At 33.6% G+C, this 17847-nt stretch overlaps 1 protein-coding gene across 1 annotated transcript in view; it reads left to right on the top strand.

Moving 5' to 3' along the window:
* Positions 1–17847, top strand: part of ABCB5 (ATP binding cassette subfamily B member 5) — an 83647-nt gene that overhangs the window by 26420 nt on the left and 39380 nt on the right. The window contains exons 13-14 of the mRNA XM_011364480.2: positions 2262–2432; positions 15657–15818. Coding sequence (XP_011362782.1) covers positions 2262–2432; positions 15657–15818 — 333 coding nt within the window. The remainder of the gene's footprint in view (positions 1–2261; positions 2433–15656; positions 15819–17847) is intronic.

Raw genomic sequence — 17847 nt, 5'->3', positions numbered from 1 at the left:
AAATAATAAAGATTAGAGTACAACCAGTAAAATCAAAAATGGAAAACCATTAGAAGCAATCACTGAAACCAAAATCTAGTTCCTTGAAAAGATCAATAAAATCAGTAAAACTATAACAAGGATGATGAAGAAACATCAAAAAAGAAGAGAAACTACCAATACCAGGACAGAAAAAAGGTACATCACTATTGACCCCAAAGACATTAAAAGGAGTACTACTGACAAAGCTATGCCTGTAAATTTGACAACTTAGAAGATATACAGATGACAATAAGCGTATGAAAAGATGCTTCACATCATTTGTCATTAGGGAAATGCAAATTAAAACAATGAGATACCACTACACTCAATTTAGAATGGCCAATATCCAGAACACTAGCAACACCAACACCACATGCTGGCAAAGATGTGAAGCAGCAGGAACTCTTATTCAACAAATGGTACTAGATGTGTGTGTGTGTGTAGGTGCACGCGCGCATGTATCCAACTAATGATGCAAGGATATTGCTGGTGGGAATGCAAAATGGTATAGCCATTTTAGAGATGGTTTGGTAGTTTCTTAACAAAACTAAATATATTCTTACCGTGTTATCCAGCTATAGTGCTCCTTAGTGTTTACTCAAAGGAATTAAAAACATATATGTACACAAAACTTGCACACAGATGTTTATAGCAGCTTTATTTATAATTGCCAAAGCTTGGAAGCAACCAAGATGTCCTTCAGTAAGTTAATGAATAAACTGTGGTACCTCCACCCAATAGAATATTACTCAGCACTAAAAAGAAATGAGCTTTCAAGCTATGAAAAGATGTGAAGAAATCTTAAATGTATATTACTAAGTGAAAGAAGCCAGTTTGAAAAGACTAGATACTGTATGAACTATATGACATTCTGAAAAAGGCAAAACTATGGAGAGAGTAAAGATTAGTGGTTGCCAGAGGTTGGGGAAATGGGAGGGATGAATAGGTAGAGCACAGAGAATTTTTTAGGTCAGTGAAAGTACTCTGTATGATACTCTAATGATGGATACAAGTAATTATACATTTGTCCAAAATCATAGAATATACAACACCCAGAGTGAATTCTAATGTAAGCTGTGGACTTTGGGTGATTATGATGTGTCAATGTAGATTCATCAGTTGTAACAAATGTACAGCTCTGGTGGGGGATATTGAAAATGAGAGCATCTATGCATGTGTGGGCTAGGGGATATATGGGAAATCTCTTTACCTTCCTCTCGATTTTGCTTTGAGCCTAAAACTGTCTTCTAAAAAGTCTTTTTAAAATTATACATTGTATAATTCCATTCATATGAAGTTCTAGAACTAATTAAATTAATTTCTAGTGATTAAAATCAAATCAGTGTCATCCTTAGGCAGGATGTGGGTTGACTAGAAAGGGTCATGAGGAAACTTTATAGATTGATGGAAATGTTTTATATCTTTGTTGGGGTCGTGATGGTATAGGTATACACATTTGTCAAAACTCATAGAACTGTATCCTTAAAATAGGTGCATTTTATTGAGTACATAATGTTTATGGGTGTATAATGTTTATAGATGCATAATTATTAAATTATTCCTCAATAAGATTTATAAATTTGAAGGTTACACTCTAGAAATTAAAGGTTTTGAAAGAATATTTAAATTTACGTCCTTGAAGAAATGAACTTTGGATCAGGGACTTAATCCAAAAGAATATTACTAACCATCCTTCATTAGTTCTAGAAGTTACCTCCAACCTAAGCTATATAAAAATATCTACATTGTTAAAGATGCTATGCAAAAAAAAAAAATAATAGTAAAAGAAGACCTAAAAAGTCTCTCAAAATTGAAAAAAGTTTTGAGGGAAGTTTGTTTTTGCAGTAATATTTTCATACTATTTTTCAGAATATCCAGGAATAGTAGTTAATATATGTTTGTATTACAGTTTTCTTTTAAAGATATCGGTATATTCTAAAAATATTTTAAAAACTTTGAAAATTGGTTCAAATTATTATTAATCTTTCTAAAAATTCTTGATTAACATATGTTCTCATTTTTTTAGCCCTCGCCAAATTTTTTTTAGGTCCTCTCTTCACTAGATTCTTTTTTTAAAATAGTTGTTTATTTTTACAAAGAACAAATCAAAGGTCAAAATCAGCCAGACTGAGGTAGTTATTAAGCTGGTATTAAAACATAAATGATTATTTGTCATTTTCTTTTCTAATCATTTGATCATGCCACCTTCTGTTTCTGTGCTCTTTCCTATTTTTCATTAGAAATGTAATACCTTGGTAGGGGAAAAAGGAGCTCAAATGAGTGGAGGACAGAAACAGAGAATCGCGATTGCTCGAGCTTTAGTTCGTAACCCAAAGATTCTGATCTTAGATGAGGCTACATCTGCTTTAGACACAGAAAGTGAATCAGTTGTCCAAGCTGCACTGGAGAAGGTAAGTAAGCAGGCACATTTCTTATTTTCATATTCCTGGTTCAGCATTGTTTTTAAATACAAGAAAGTATAGCTCTATAGTCAACTATTTATTAAGTTTAAAGCCCTCCTTAATATATGGGTGCATGTGATAGTTATAGGAAGTGATTTCGTGAAGAGAAGAAGATGCTATCATTGGTGCTAAAAGTATGGATGATATCTAAGCAATCATCCCATATATACATCGTTCCAGTGGGTCTGCAATTTTCATCTCCCCATAGTAACCCCACGCCACTACCACCGTTGTGACTCTAGCTACATCCACCTTTGCCTTTTCCATAAGCACCTGTGGGATTCTCATCTCTGAATACTTTTCTACTTTAGAGCAACTGCAGAGTATTCATTTTAACTTAATTTCACCTCAAGTAAGAGAAGCATGTAGTGTGGTTTGACCTGAACTTGAACCATCCTCCCCCAAAGGTCCTGGGCCCTCAGACGTCACACTGACCTCCTGCTTACTGCAGGCAGCTGCACATGTTTCATGGCCACGGTGCAGTCATGACCCTTTACCAAATTGCACTGCATCTGGAAGAGTGGTTGACAGCAGTGGTATAAAACCATCAAATACTATTTTCAGTGGCCAAAGCTTATTTTTAATCATGGCCTCCAGAGCCTTCAGAAGGCTTAATGGCATATTTTACTTTGAGTTTGTTTAAAAATGTACTATTGTTTTTCTAAGAAATACACACTTTTCTTTTTAAATACTGGCTTTGTGGAACCAGAAATGGATACTGGCAGACGAGTGCCCACTGCTCATTAGTTAGTGTAAATCAGATTGTGTAAGTACTTCACCCTTGTTTCCAACTCATGTGTCACATGTTACACATGATATTTCTTATTTTTGTAAAATAAACAAGTGATATGAAAAATCTATGTTTTTCATGGACACTTTGCTAATTTGCTTCATTTGGGTGGAGAAGAAACAATGACACCCTCAAGAGCGTGGCTGATGCTTTAGTCACTTTTTTATACTTAATGTCTAGGGCAAGGCTCTACCTATAGAATGCCCTCAAATTGTGTTTTAAAATAGTGATGTTTAGTTACTCAGGATTTGAATGTGCTAAAAATGATTACACTTAACATAACTATCTCTTAAGTTATATAAGATTTTTTCCAGTTTTATTGAGCTGTAATTGATATACGTGTATATGATTTTTGGAAAGATATCATAATAGGCTCCGGAGTTGTTTAAAGGTTAAATATTGTTCCCATTGTCTTGTCATGCAATATTTTAATCGTTTCAAGCTATGAAAACTCGTTCAGACTTTTAAAATAAACGGTTGCTTGGCGATATGATAAACTAATATGTAAAGGTTTTTTTTCTACTGGTTAAAATGAAATCAATATCAAATGAAAAGACATGAATGCAAAAAAATGTAAATTATGATTCTAATTATATAAAATAGGTATACACGTGAACAAAAATGAAAGCAACATATGCAAAAATAATAACAGTTGTGTAGCAGAATTATGGGGAAATTTAAGGTTTTTTAAAAAAATTTATTTACTGTTATTGTTTTTCAGTTTATGAAGTAAGGGATTAAATATTATAGAAATGTATAGGTGTGAAAGTGCTTTAAGTAGTGTTTACTGGTCTTTTGTGGGGGGAGAATAAATGGTAACAAATGGAGTGATAAGTAGCACAGTAAATTCGATTAATTATATATGCCTCAGTTTATTGAGAAACAACTCAACTCACGGCAAAGAAGAGAGTTAAAATATAGACAAGGTAATGAAAACCCAGTTCCATGAGTCCTGTACACCCACCACGTAGCTTGTGAAATCAAGCCTTCAGAGAGATCCCTACCTAAGTAGGTAGGGCATCCAGCAAGTCTCATTTCTGCTCATCTGTCAAATAAATCTTAGACTGCATGACACAGCCTAACTCACAACAGTTAGGAGATTTTTACAGCTCAAAATATCACATAAGCCACTAACCAATCAAAGAAGGAATAGTAAAATGTATTCCTTCTTACTGGTGCATCCACCTCTCTCCATGCCCAGCCTTCACATATTCCTCACAACCTCGTCTCTCCATTACCCCCTTGTCTTTTTATATGAAGTTCTAGAACCAGTGAAACTAATCTATAGTTATTTTTTAATAATCAAATCAGTAGTTTCCTGGGGCAGGGGGCGGGTTTTGATTAAAAAGGGACATGCAGGCACTATGACTCTTGTCCTCACTTGGATTATTGCAGTAACCAACTCCCTGCTTCAGTCCATGCCCTCTTCATTCAGTCTGATCTCAACACAGCATCAGGGGGATACTGTTAAAATGTAAATTCGATCGTCTCATGCTTCTGCTTAGATCTTCCGGTGGCTCCTTATCTCACTCTTCACTCTAAATAAAAGCCAACTTCCTTACAGAAAGCTACGAGGATCTCTGGAGTTAGGTGCCAAACTTTTTCTGGAATCTCAAATCCCACCACTCTCCCCCACATTGGCTGCTCTTGAAACATGCCATAACACTTTTCATCAGCTAGCTTACTATGTGTGTATTTTTTTATTTTGTTGTCTCTCTTTCTCCACTGGAATGTCAGCTTTCTGGTGGCAAAGGCTTTGAGTGATTAACTGCAGTGTCCCCAGCACTAGAATAATACCTGGCCCTTAATAGCCAATAAATATTTTTTGAATGGATTTTGAATGAGTGTGATACAGAACAGTTCCAAGGCCTGAAGTGCTCTTTTCTGGATTTCTTAATTTAAGCTTGCTAAAAACTAGTTTTGCTTCATTAATGTCATTAAAGAGGAGATTCTAGAGTCAGTGGATAAAGATTTATGCCACAGGCAATGAGGTGCACTGTGCTGTGGTGTGAATGTGGCACGCCAATGTAGCAGGCTTCCAGGCTGTCCTGTTAGGAGGAGGCATGGCAGTGAACATCTGCAGGTCGCTGGGGAAGCAGAGGAAGCCCACTCGCATTTTGGAATAAAGCCTGTGAAAGCTCTTTGAAATGTTAAAGGTGGTATGCAAATCTAAGGAATAATTATAATTAAGGAAGGTTCAGCTACACCACATCAATGGGGAACCTTTAAAAAGGCCCTTTGCTAATTATGAGGGAAGTGTTTCTATCACAGTTTTATTCTTTGAAGAGATAGAACTGCTTTTGTTGCAACCCTCATGGGCTTTTCTTTATCAGCACCGTTCTTTACCAGTATGATGCATTCTGTTGCTCTTCTTCCGAGGCCCCTTACATTATATTTACACTACTTGGAAAACTGAACAATAAGAAAATTGGTATATTACAGTAAGCCGTAGGTTACTTTATTAAGCCCTAAAAAATGGTTCTCCAAAATTGAAGTTAGGTTAATTATTGCACGTACACACTCACACATATTTTGGTATATCTACGTCAGTTAAATATCTTGCTCTCTGGAACTTTTTTTCTTTTTTCTTTTTCTCTTTTTCTTTTTTGTAGCAACACTGTAATAATTGGGAACAGAAAGGGGATTTTTGCAAGGGGATTTCCTTGGCTGGAATTTAGCCAAGAAAACAAAGATAACATAGAGAATAACTACCTCATTCCCCAAGGATCATGGGACATTTTATAAACCTGCTTAACCAAACTCACATGTGTAAGGCTTGGTGTTAAATTATAGGCCACTAATTTCTTTTAGGGTAGTGCTTCTTCCCCTTCAATAGGTCAGGGCCCCCTGAGAATCTGACCAAGAAAGAGAAAAATAAACCACTGTAACTCTTCAGGAAAATCTATAAACACACTGTACACAAATTCATAGGCCCCCTGAAACCATTTATAAATTGTTATTTTAGTTGTAATAAAGTAATAAATGGATAATAATAGCTAATCTTTACAAGAACCCACCCACCCAATGCGATAAGAACATTTATTCTCCTACTTTGCCGACATGCACACTGAAGCGCAGGGAAGCTGAGTAACAGTTGGGCAACAGTGAAGCCAGAACCTGGACCAGACTGTCAACCCTCTAATTCATTCACGTAACCATCATGGTATACTGCATCGAGACTGTACATCTGCTAGGGACTGAAGCTAAGTCTGAATCTAGATCACTCTTCAAAACTAGCTTCTTATTAAACATAGAATTACTACATGATCCAGCAATTTCATTTCTGGATATCTACCCCCAAAACTGAAAGCAGGGACTCAAGCAAATATCTGTACATCAGTGTTCACAGTAGCATCATTCACAATAACCAAAAGGTAGAAACAACCCAAATGTCCACCAACGGGTGAGTGGATAAACAAAATTCTGTATATATATATATACAATGGAGTAGTACTTGGTCTTCAAAAGGAAGGAAATTCTGACTCATGCTACAACATGAATGAAACTTGAGGACATTATACTGACTGAAATAACAAGGCAGATGCAAAAAGACAAATATTGTACGTTCACACTTATCTGAGACACCTAGAATAGTCAAATTCATAGACAGAAAGTAAAACAGAGGTTACCTGGGGCTGAGAGAAAAGGAGAATTGAGAGTTATGGTTTAAAGGGCACAGAATTTCAGTATGGGATGAAGAAAGAGTTCTGAAGATGGTAGTGGTGATGAATGTACAACAATGTGAATGTACTTAATGCCACTTAATTGTACACTTAGAAATTTGTTAAAATTTTATGTGTATTTTACCACACACACACAAAAAGAATAACAATCTAAGCCTGAGTATAAAAGAATAGTGATATGGAAAGAATTAGCCTCTCAGATCCTGGAGTACCATACCCTTAAAAATGGTTAGAATGGTCAATTTTATGTTATACATATTTAACAGAATTTTTTTTGAAAAAAAATATAACCTCTTTCCAAAACCATACTGCCCTCTTGGGAAAGAAAGTCAAACCATACCCCAAATTGAGGCTCTCATGTAGGCTTATAATAGACTCATTTTTATCCTCTTAAGCTGCTTATTTTAATCCCATTATGTATATGTATAGATACTATATTTTTCTTTTGCAAATGAATTTACATCATTTTACTTAGCAGGACATTTCAAAGTCTTAAAAATATAATAAAAAGCCTTAAAATATAGTAAAATATTTTTCTATGATATGGATAAGTATCTTAGTGATTTCTGTAAATTTGAATTATTCTTGTTTTTCCTCCCCCACAAATAAGGAAAATTCCTATATAAGATATTGATTTTTTTCTAATTGCTACTAAATAAGACATCTGTAATGTATTATTTATTGGTCGGCATTCTGGTGTAGGTAAAATATTATTGCCTCTTAGAAGAAAGATGAGCTAATACTGTAACATTTTTGTCTTCTTACCCACCACTTCATCATTTACTTTTTGTAACTTTATCCACAAATATTAGCTTATTAATAAAGTTAAATAAAGGACAAAAATATTAAATGAGTAAATAATTTTATTGTTTCCAATTACTAACTTGATAACTTATTTACAAGTGAGAATGAAGAGATTTCAGGCTATAGAAAGAAACCATTGTACTATAGAGTATTATTCCTCGTTACTAATTAGGTAGTACACATGGCCTCATCTCAGCAAAGAGTTAGATATTAAATGTGTTTCCCTTTATAAAGGCTCTTATCCTAAGCATATATATTCACATGAGTAGATTCCTGCAAAATGAAAAAAAGGGGTTGAGGAGCGAAATATCAGGCTTCTAAGTGCCTGATATTTTGCTATTTGTCATCCCATTTTACAAAAGAGATAGCATTCTTGGACAGGTGGAGAGACCTGACAGTAATTTCACATTGTTCAGCTATGGAACCAGTGTTGGCTCAGAAGAATGCCAAGCCACCTGGCTTTCAACATCTTACTGAGTAGTTAAGATACCAGAAAGCCTGTATTTTCCATGTAACTACCATAGAGACCTTATAGCAGATGGTCAGCTAAAATTTCGCAGCTAAAGGAGGTGGAAATTCATAAGAGTAGTGAGAGTTTTTTCAGACTGTATTCTTGGAGCACTTGGGAACTAGGATTTTCAAGGAGCCTCTTGAGGAGTGGAAAAAAGGCGAGGTGGTGGGGTGGATGAGCAGGTAGGATTCCCCCACTCTCAATTTAAAAGAACAGCTACCCATTAATCTGTATGGTTTATTTAAATATATCAAGTTTCCACATGCACTTTCATTTGATGAAAGGATTTTTCAGCTAAAAAAGAAAGAGTTTGAAGACCATAGGACTGCATCATCAAGCATATATCATCAATGGGCCCCAGTCTTCCTGAGGCAAACTTCTAACTGGCAGTCAGTGGGAACTTGTGTTCTCATAGGTTTCCCACCCCACACTTGCTGTGGGATACTAAAACTTTGAGTTTACAGGCTTCTCCAGAAAGTATATTATCCGTGTTAATTGACCCAGCAGTCAAATGCAGGCCCTCTCAAATGCTCACAGCTTTGCATAGTTCTTTCTTTTCCTGTTGCCCACCTTTATTCAAGGCCCATTACCACCACTGATGAGAAGTTAGCTGGTCTCTTTAGGCCCTTATCTCTGCCCTAGCAATTCTGCCTAGCAATGTTTTAAAGCACCCTCTATTTCAAAGTCCAAGCTAATTACCTGGTGATTTATGGTTGTGCATGGAATTGTGAAGTAATCTGAAAAATGCCAGCAAAGTGTCAAGTGGAGACCTGTCTTCCTGTTGACATTTCTTTGGTCAAATACCTAATTGTTTGGCTTTTAGTTTTGTATAAACTGTGAAGGAGGAGAGGAGATGCTAGGAAATGGTACTTTCTAGAAGAAATAATAGCAACAAAGCCATATTGAAAACCTACCACACTTACTTTGAAGCATCTGAAAAAGACAGTGGAGTAGATTGCATTACTTCTCTTATCGTTACAGTAATTCTTACTAAAAGACAAAGCATTACCTCAAATTTCTTTGATCAATTTTCTAGGAGACCTTGCTTCCAAAATCCCTTCTATGTTTTAAGTCTGAAACAATTAGTGCTGATTTGTTTGTTTGTTTGTTTCCTATGGCTAGTACATCAGTTTTAGGCCACATTTATGATTTAGTAGTGATGGAGTACTCACCTTTTGTGTTCCATGTATCTCTGGGTCACCATGCTTCATTGCCTAATAATGTTCTGTGTTTTGAAAAACATTTTTCCATATATTTTTCCAGTCATTTTCTTGGTTTTGGGTGGGAAGAGAAATCTTATCCTTCATATTCCATGTTGGTTGAAAGCAGAATCTTTTATTTTACACAATTGACTCCTCATTTTTTGAGGCACTGCTTTGGTATTAACCTTTTCCAATATTCTTAATTTTTTTTTTTTAATTTAGAAATCACTCATTTTTTTCATTTTGAAATCGTACATAAAAATATTAGTGGTTAGTTTATAAACATTATTTAAATGAAGTATATGTTATAGAATCAAAAATGGCTCTTTCTTATGTATGCTCGGTATTTTAAGATCACTATTAAGGATCGGTAATTCTCACCATTATCTGCATTTCAACAGAAGGGATTTAAATAGATCTACTTTGTTCATGTATAAAACTGTTACAAAAGTGTACACTTGCATAAAAGCCTACCCTCAGTGCTGGTATAAGGTACAGGAAGAGAAAATTTGTAAGGTGTTAGAAGCAGTCAGTGCAAAGGGCTTTAGTCACATTGACAGGAAGACATCTCACAAAGATACGGCACGGTTTGTAGACTTTGAGTATTAAAAGGACCTGAGTTGTGTTTCACCATTGTTACCTACCTTCCTCCTATGTAGACTGGCATCACTTGCTTAACTTATCTGAACTTCAGCTTCCCTCAGAGGGAAATAAGCATGTTTTCCCCATCGGCTCACGGGACTATGTAAGCAAAACCCAATAGAGAAATGTTAGTTATGGAACCTTTCGAACTCTAATAGTTTTTAAAATATAAGATATTCTCAAAATTAAGAATTGTTTTTTTCATCAGTAGTTAATAATTAACCTGTAATACCGTTTGGCTTATTGATGGATGACAATTTCTATGGCCTTCCTTCTTTTTTAAAGATAACAAAACTGACTAGTGATGCATCATCTGAAATTAAAATTTATATACATATTCAGTTGTCTTGAGTAAAAAGAGAAAAAAAGCAATGAAAACAGTTCAAACTATTATGTCTATAGTTATTTATTACAGCATCAATCATTTTTACCTTGATTATTTTGCAGCCTCTTAAATCTCAAAAATGTGATAAGATCAGCCTATACAAAAAAATAGAATCCAAGTGTTGAAAAAAGACCTTAAAAATTCTATGTCTATATATAAACAATGATAGGTAATTTTTAAAGAACAAATTTTATTTATGTACATTATTCCCCTGTTCAGAAACCTCTGGTAAATTCTATTCCCTACAGAAGAAATACTCCTTAGCGTTGCTTTACATGAACTAGACCTAAATTCTATTCCTAGCCCCAAAACTTCCGTTTTCCACAATTTCTGCTACATGTGAACCTCAGTATTCTCCATAATACCATGTTCTTTTGGAACCAACTTCCTGGTCTTGCTATAGCCTCTATTATAATTGTCCCCCCTCTCTTTTTCCCACATGGCAAACTTTTATCTATTCATTAAGACTCTTCTCAAAATCTTCGATTTTGGCATTCTTTTTCTTTTCAACTAGACAGTTAATCACTTCCGTGCCCCTGTAATATTTTTATGTTATAATTATGTTTCTGCCTCCTTTATTAGCTCTCTCAAGGGCTTAAACCTTAACTTATCTTTCGAATCGCCCTCAGTAAATAGTTGAGGGTATGCAGCTTGAAGATATTTAATTAATGATGTAAAAGCTATTATTGACTATAAACTTTCCATGTACAAGGCATAGTACTAAGAACATTAATCTTTACAATAACCTCAAAATATAGGTAGCATAATTTTCCTCATTTAACAAATGAGAAAACTAGACTCAGGGAGGTTAGGTAACTAGTATAAGATCGCAAATCTAGAAATTGACAGAAACAAGATTCAAACCTAGGAATTGTGACTCCGGAGAACATAAATGATGAAATTATTAAAAATTAGATTTTCTTTTATAAACATGATATACTCTATAGTCTATATTTGAGATTGTTTACAATTCATGCTTGGTTAGCATGTAGTACATTAAGAGCTACATTCATCATTATATATGTCAGAGCAAACTATAATATAAGTTTTTATTGAAATTTGTGGAATCCATTGCTATATCATTAATCTTCTTTGTTGTTTACAAAAATTACTTAGCTATTCATGTAATGTAATGATCTGCTTTCAAACTAAAAAAAAAATCAAGGGAAATGTTTGTGCCAGTCATATTATTTGATTATCTCATGTTTCTAGAAAAGAGGTCTGAAACACAGGTAGTGCTGGAGAGGGCAGAAATAACTATTCTACCTACTCTATGTGACAAGAGATATAGGTTAAATATAATATAAATTTAGATGCTTCGAAAAATAATTTGAGTCTGATAATTAGAATGTTATTGAGGTCATGACAAGAAGGGACCCTGCCTTGGATAGATGTTAAACTATCCTTTTTAAACCAATTATTATTATTCACCTGTTTAGAGGACTCTCCTAATATCCATGCTTGGTACACCTGCATGGAAACCTTTTTACCTTTACCAGTGTTCAGGGCCAGTCACATAGTCTATAGAGCCCAGTGGAAAATGAAAATGTGGGCTTCTTGTTCAAAATTTATTAAAAATTATTAGATAGCAGCAGAGCATTAAGCCAACAGCGGGACCCTTCTAAGCATGGGGCTTTGAGTGATTGCACAGTTCATATGCCCATGAAACTGGTCCAGTCAATCAATGGTCTCTTTACTGCCACCACAACTCAGAAGAATTTTAAACTGACTCTACTACAGTGACCTAGCCTCACTTCTGAACTTTAGGCAATATTCCTCATTCCTAATGTGCATGCATATATACACACGTACAGACACTTATCGGCTAGGTATATGTATATAATATATTGAATATGTATATATGTATGTATATATTCCTGATATAACTATACATGTATGACATTTACAGATGAGTATATTTCAGAAACAAAAATTAATTATAATATCTGCCTAATGTAGAAGCCTAGTTTTGATGAGTTATAGTGTCTCCATCCACAGTCCTATTTACCTAAGTAATTTTAACAATTAAAGTCCAGATAGAACACCCAATTTAAATGGTAACCGCCTCTCTATTGCCATTTGTAAACTGAGTGATATATGATTCCTCTTTCACTTTCCTGACGCTGGACCATGAATTCAGAAGGTTTTAAGTTCTAATTACATGACCATATCTCCCAGTTGTCCTGACAAAGTTCCAGTTTACTCTTTTTGTCCCACTCAAGAGTGTCCCAGTTGGAATGATACTTTAATCAATTTAACATAAGCCAAATATATCAGAATATAGTTTTCTCCTTTTTTTATTTAAATAAAGTATTATAAAAATAATAATAAAAAACCTTCAATCATAAGTGTAACTATTTTCAGTTTTTCATAATAGCATCTATTTGTTGCTTGTATGCATATATATATAAATATAAATATATATATATATAAATATAAATATATATATATATATATATATTACTCATAGGAACAAAAGCTATTAAAAATAGAACATACTTTTCCAAAGTATTTTAGCTTTCTTGTTTTTAAACAAAAATAAAATACATGTACATTAAATAAAATTGAGAAAACTAAGGCAAGAAGAATATAACCTACAGGCCCAGTAATTAAATATAGGTACTATTAATATTCTGATATATTTATATATAGGTGCCTTTTTCTATGGATATATTTTTAACATAGTGATAACAGATTCATACATTTTTCCTGCATTTTCCATATAAGATTTTGTCATAAATGTTTCCACATTATTATTTAATCTTAATCACCATTGATTTGAGAAGTTTCCTTCTGTTATAGATTTGGAATAGAAGAGTTTGAAAGAAATACTACTCTGCTTCATCAAGAATACCTACTGCAATAGAGAGACCTTTTTCAGAGAATGGAGAACACCATGCCGGATTCTAGTACCAGTCCTTCCCATGACTAAATGAAGTTTTGAGCAAGCCTCTTAACTTTTGAGCTCCAGTTCCCTTCTCTGTAATAGATAAGAATAAAAATAAGAACAATAAAAGTAAATGTCAGTAATATACCAATACTGTAGTGTTAATAGTAATAATATTAGCTATCAGTTCTTAAATACCCAGAAAAATTTTAGTGTGCCTATTGTGTGCCAAAAGTATCGGTTATGGCGCTAGGCATTTACAAAAACTACATAGTCAAGACTATCTTGTAGAGGAGCAATAAAGCTTAAAGATTTAGATTAATGTATATCAAGGCCTATTTTAAACCTATGGTAGTTAAGACAATGTACTATTGGTTCAATAATAGACAAACTGAGTAGAACAGTATACAGAATACAAAAATAGACACAAAATAATGGCCACCTGATTTAATGACAAAGACAGCACTGCAGTGCAATGGAGAATAGATGTTCTTTTCAAAAAATGATGCTAGGACAATTGGTTAAGCATACAGTCATCCACTTATCTGCAGGGAATATTTTCCAAGGCCCCCAATGGATGCCTGAAACTGTGGATAATACCAAACACTATATATATACTGTTTTTTCCTATACATACATACCTATGATAAAGTTTAATTTATAAATTAGGCACAATAAGAGATTAACAACAAAAACTAATAATAAAAAAGAACAATTATAACAATATACTATAATAAAAGTTATATAAATACAGTCTCTCAAAATGTCTTTTGCATTGTTTTTTCTTGAATTTTCCATTTAATATTTTCAAAGCATAGTTGACTGGGGGTGACTGAAACCACAGAAAGCAAAACCTTGGATAAGGGGCTAATACTATATGCACTGACTCCTCCTTGACATCACACAAAAATCAATTTCCAATGAATTATAGACCAAATATATAAAAAGTGAAATGATAAAGATTGTAAGACAAAAGATATAAAAACATCCACACAGCATTGGTATAGGTAAAGATTTCTTAAACAGGACACAAAAACCACAAATTGTAAGAGAAAAGTTGATTAGTTGGACTCCATTAAAATTTTTAAATTATGTTTATCAAAAGACACTGGTTAGAAGGAAAAAAATAATTGTAAAATATAGTATATAACAAAGCCCTCATATATAGAATATATAAACAACTCCTGAAAGTTGGTTAGAAAAAGACAGTTCCAATAGAAAAATGAGTGAAAACCTATAGTTCACTAGAGAGAAAATCCAGATTGTCACTAACAATATGAAAAGTTGTTCAGTGTTATCAGTCTTTAGGTAAATGCAAGTAAAAGGCACAATATGATAGTACTTACCTACCAAACAAACAAAGTACCAAGATCAAGTGTCATTGAGGATATAGAGTAACCAAAATTCTCCTGCACTTTTGGAGGTTTATAAATCAGGACAACCACTTTAAAAATCTGTTTGGCAAAAAAGAGCAGAATGCATAAATAAATTGTGGTATATTCACACAATAGAATATTATTCACTAATAAGAATGAATGATCAACAATTATATACAATAAAATAGATGAATCTCAAAAACATAATGTTAAACAAAAATGCCCAGACATAGAAGGGTATATAGTACATGATTCCATTTACATAAAATACCAAAAAAAAAAAAAAAAAAAGAATGTGTTGTTAGAAGTCAGGATAGTGGTTACCATTGGTGTGGGTGAGCAGTAAAGTGATTGGAAGAGAGCCTGAGAGGGTTTCAGGGTGCTAGTAATGATCTGTTTCTTAATCTGAGTACTGTGTATCTGAATGTATTCAGTTTGTAAAAGTGCAATGGTCTGTACACTGATGTGTACTTTTCCATATATATATGATACTTGTAAAAAAGTTAAAAACATATCTGTACCCAACTAGTTAAGTAACATCCCCATTGTAAATATGAAGAAAATGAGAAATAGTGAATTTAAGTTACTTAGTTATTTTTAATTATTAATAGCCAGACAGTTTTGAGGTGGCTCAGATTAAATGGTTTTTAGTTTCCTTACTAGTTCTAAGATACTACCATTTTGTAAATCTACCAATTTGGAATCTTATTAACTTTCTGACTTTCTTTTTACTTTAATTTCTTTTGGCCTTTCTAACCTGTTAATGTTTCCAAATTTCTATATGAAAGATAAGATTCTTTGATATTTAAAAGATGACAAGTAATCTTCTGGAATATTGGAGAATTTCTTATTTCTACTAATTTTATACTTATTTTTTATGCTTATTTCCTTAGGCAAGCAAAGGTCGGACTACAATTGTAGTAGCACACCGACTTTCCACTATTCGAAGTGCAGATCTGATTGTGACCATAAAAGATGGGGTGGTGGTGGAAAAAGGAACACATGCTGAACTAATGGCAAAACAAGGTCTATATTATTCACTTGCAATGTCACAGGTAATGTTTACATGACATACCATTATGTTAGCAGGGTTTATTTTTAACTCATCAGAGATTATACCACACTAGAAAACAGAAGTCCTAAATTATAATGTTAGGTTTCACAAAGCAACCAAGGTTTATTTGTAGTTCCTCAGTGAAGAAATTCAGTGTATCTAATATTCCTCAGCACTGTGCTAAATAATTTGATGAAAGTTTTAAGAACTAATGGGTACATAGCACTTATATTTGCCAATCACCCTACAAACAGGCTGCAAAGCTTGTATGTGGCAGATTCAAAACAATCTGATTCTATATATTGTGATTTTTGTCGTTGTTGTTAAAACACGAATATAACACATAATCCCTACCTAAAGACTTCAAAGGCAAAATGCAGAATTATGCATACAGATGTTACAAGTTGAAGAAATAAGCAAGATGGATGGGGAGAGGGGAAACTAGATTGCTCATGGAAGGTTGCATGAAGAGGCCTTGAAGACCAGCAGTTCGAAAGTGGAAAAGGAGGAGAAGTCTAAGTAGGTGGAACAGCAACAGAGAGGTGAGAAAGAAGGAACTTGATTTGCAACTAAATTTAAACGAGACAGGCTTCCGCGAGAAAAGATGAGTATTGGAGAATGATGGAAAAGAATTGGTTAATGAAGGTCATACGGTGGAAGTTCTTAGAAGCTAGGCAGAAGCTAGTTGAAACTTACTGTGTAAGAAGCACCTAACACAGTGCCTGGACACAGTGGGCACTCAATAATTGTATGCTGAATAAAGGGATACACAAATAAACCCATTCCATTTACATACCACATCCTCACAGATGGACCATGTGGGCAGTCAAGAGGAGGCATGTTAATAATGGAAACTTACTGGCAAATTCTTGTTTTTTAGGATCCACATTTCTATATACCAGGTGATCTGCCCTACTGGGTCTCACATTGTTTTTTCATAATATAAGTGATAGGGACTGGGCTCTAGCTAACTTCTTCATTCTGGCCAAGGCTTCTCTTGACCTAGAAGGCAACTTTCTTTCTAACCGGTCTTCTGCTGACAACTAATCTCAACACTTTTTGGTTTATTTTACTTCTTCAGATTTTTTATTATATTTTTGATGTCAATATTATTTCACGAGTTAGGAAATTTAGAAAGTTATTAGCCTCCATCTCTTCATTAAACTTAAAACTTCACATTTAAAACCCTAGCTTTCCCCACAATGCTAACATAAGCATTTTTAAAGACATAATATAAAGCAATGACAGGAAAAGAAAAGTTTGAAAATTTAATCCTATATTGATTTAAAAACTGCCTGATTTCAATTTTAGTTCATATTAGGCCATATTTTCCTTCAAAAAATAAAAGTTAAGTGTTATTTGCCAGTTGAATTTGCATGATTTTCATTCCACAGTAGACTTAATAATTTATGAAGTTGTTAATTCAGTATTTTCAAACTAATAAGTATAACAATAAAAAGAAATAACTGGTCAAATTTAGCTTATTTTTTCTTAAAAACTACTACACTAAGATCTTTCTTTGAAGTAACATCTTTATTTTTTAGTATAACTAAACCAAAACTCATTATTAAGTCATAGGTTAAAGAGTTTCAAAATGTAAAGAAAATGAAAATGGAATGTTTGTGATATAAATGTATAAAAATTTAAAATACCAATTCTTTTATTACCTAAAATAATGTTTATTCTGATGTAGCAATACCATTTTTAATATTAATACTCAATGAACAACTATAATCTAAGTACTGAACAATAAACATTATTTATATGATATCTACATAAACAATGACTCATTTCTGAAACCCTAAATGTACTTATTCACCACTATTGCCTATGGTGTCTAAATGAATTAATTTATGAGAATTCATGATAACCATAAGTATTATAAAGTTAGTTGCTATGAGAATCAATCCTGAGAAGTAGAATTGCAAAATGATTAAGATTATGAGCTCTGGAGACCCTGAAAGTTGAAATCTGACTCTGCCACTTAATAGTTTTAGGACTTTGGACAAGTTATGTAAATTGTCTATGCC

The sequence above is a fragment of the Pteropus vampyrus genome, unplaced genomic scaffold (genome assembly GCF_000151845.1).
Source record: "Pteropus vampyrus isolate Shadow unplaced genomic scaffold, Pvam_2.0 Scaffold4, whole genome shotgun sequence".
Taxonomy (NCBI): Eukaryota; Metazoa; Chordata; class Mammalia; order Chiroptera; family Pteropodidae; genus Pteropus; species Pteropus vampyrus.
Note: the sequence above shows the minus strand (reverse complement) of the source record. Positions and strands in the feature narration are given on the sequence as shown.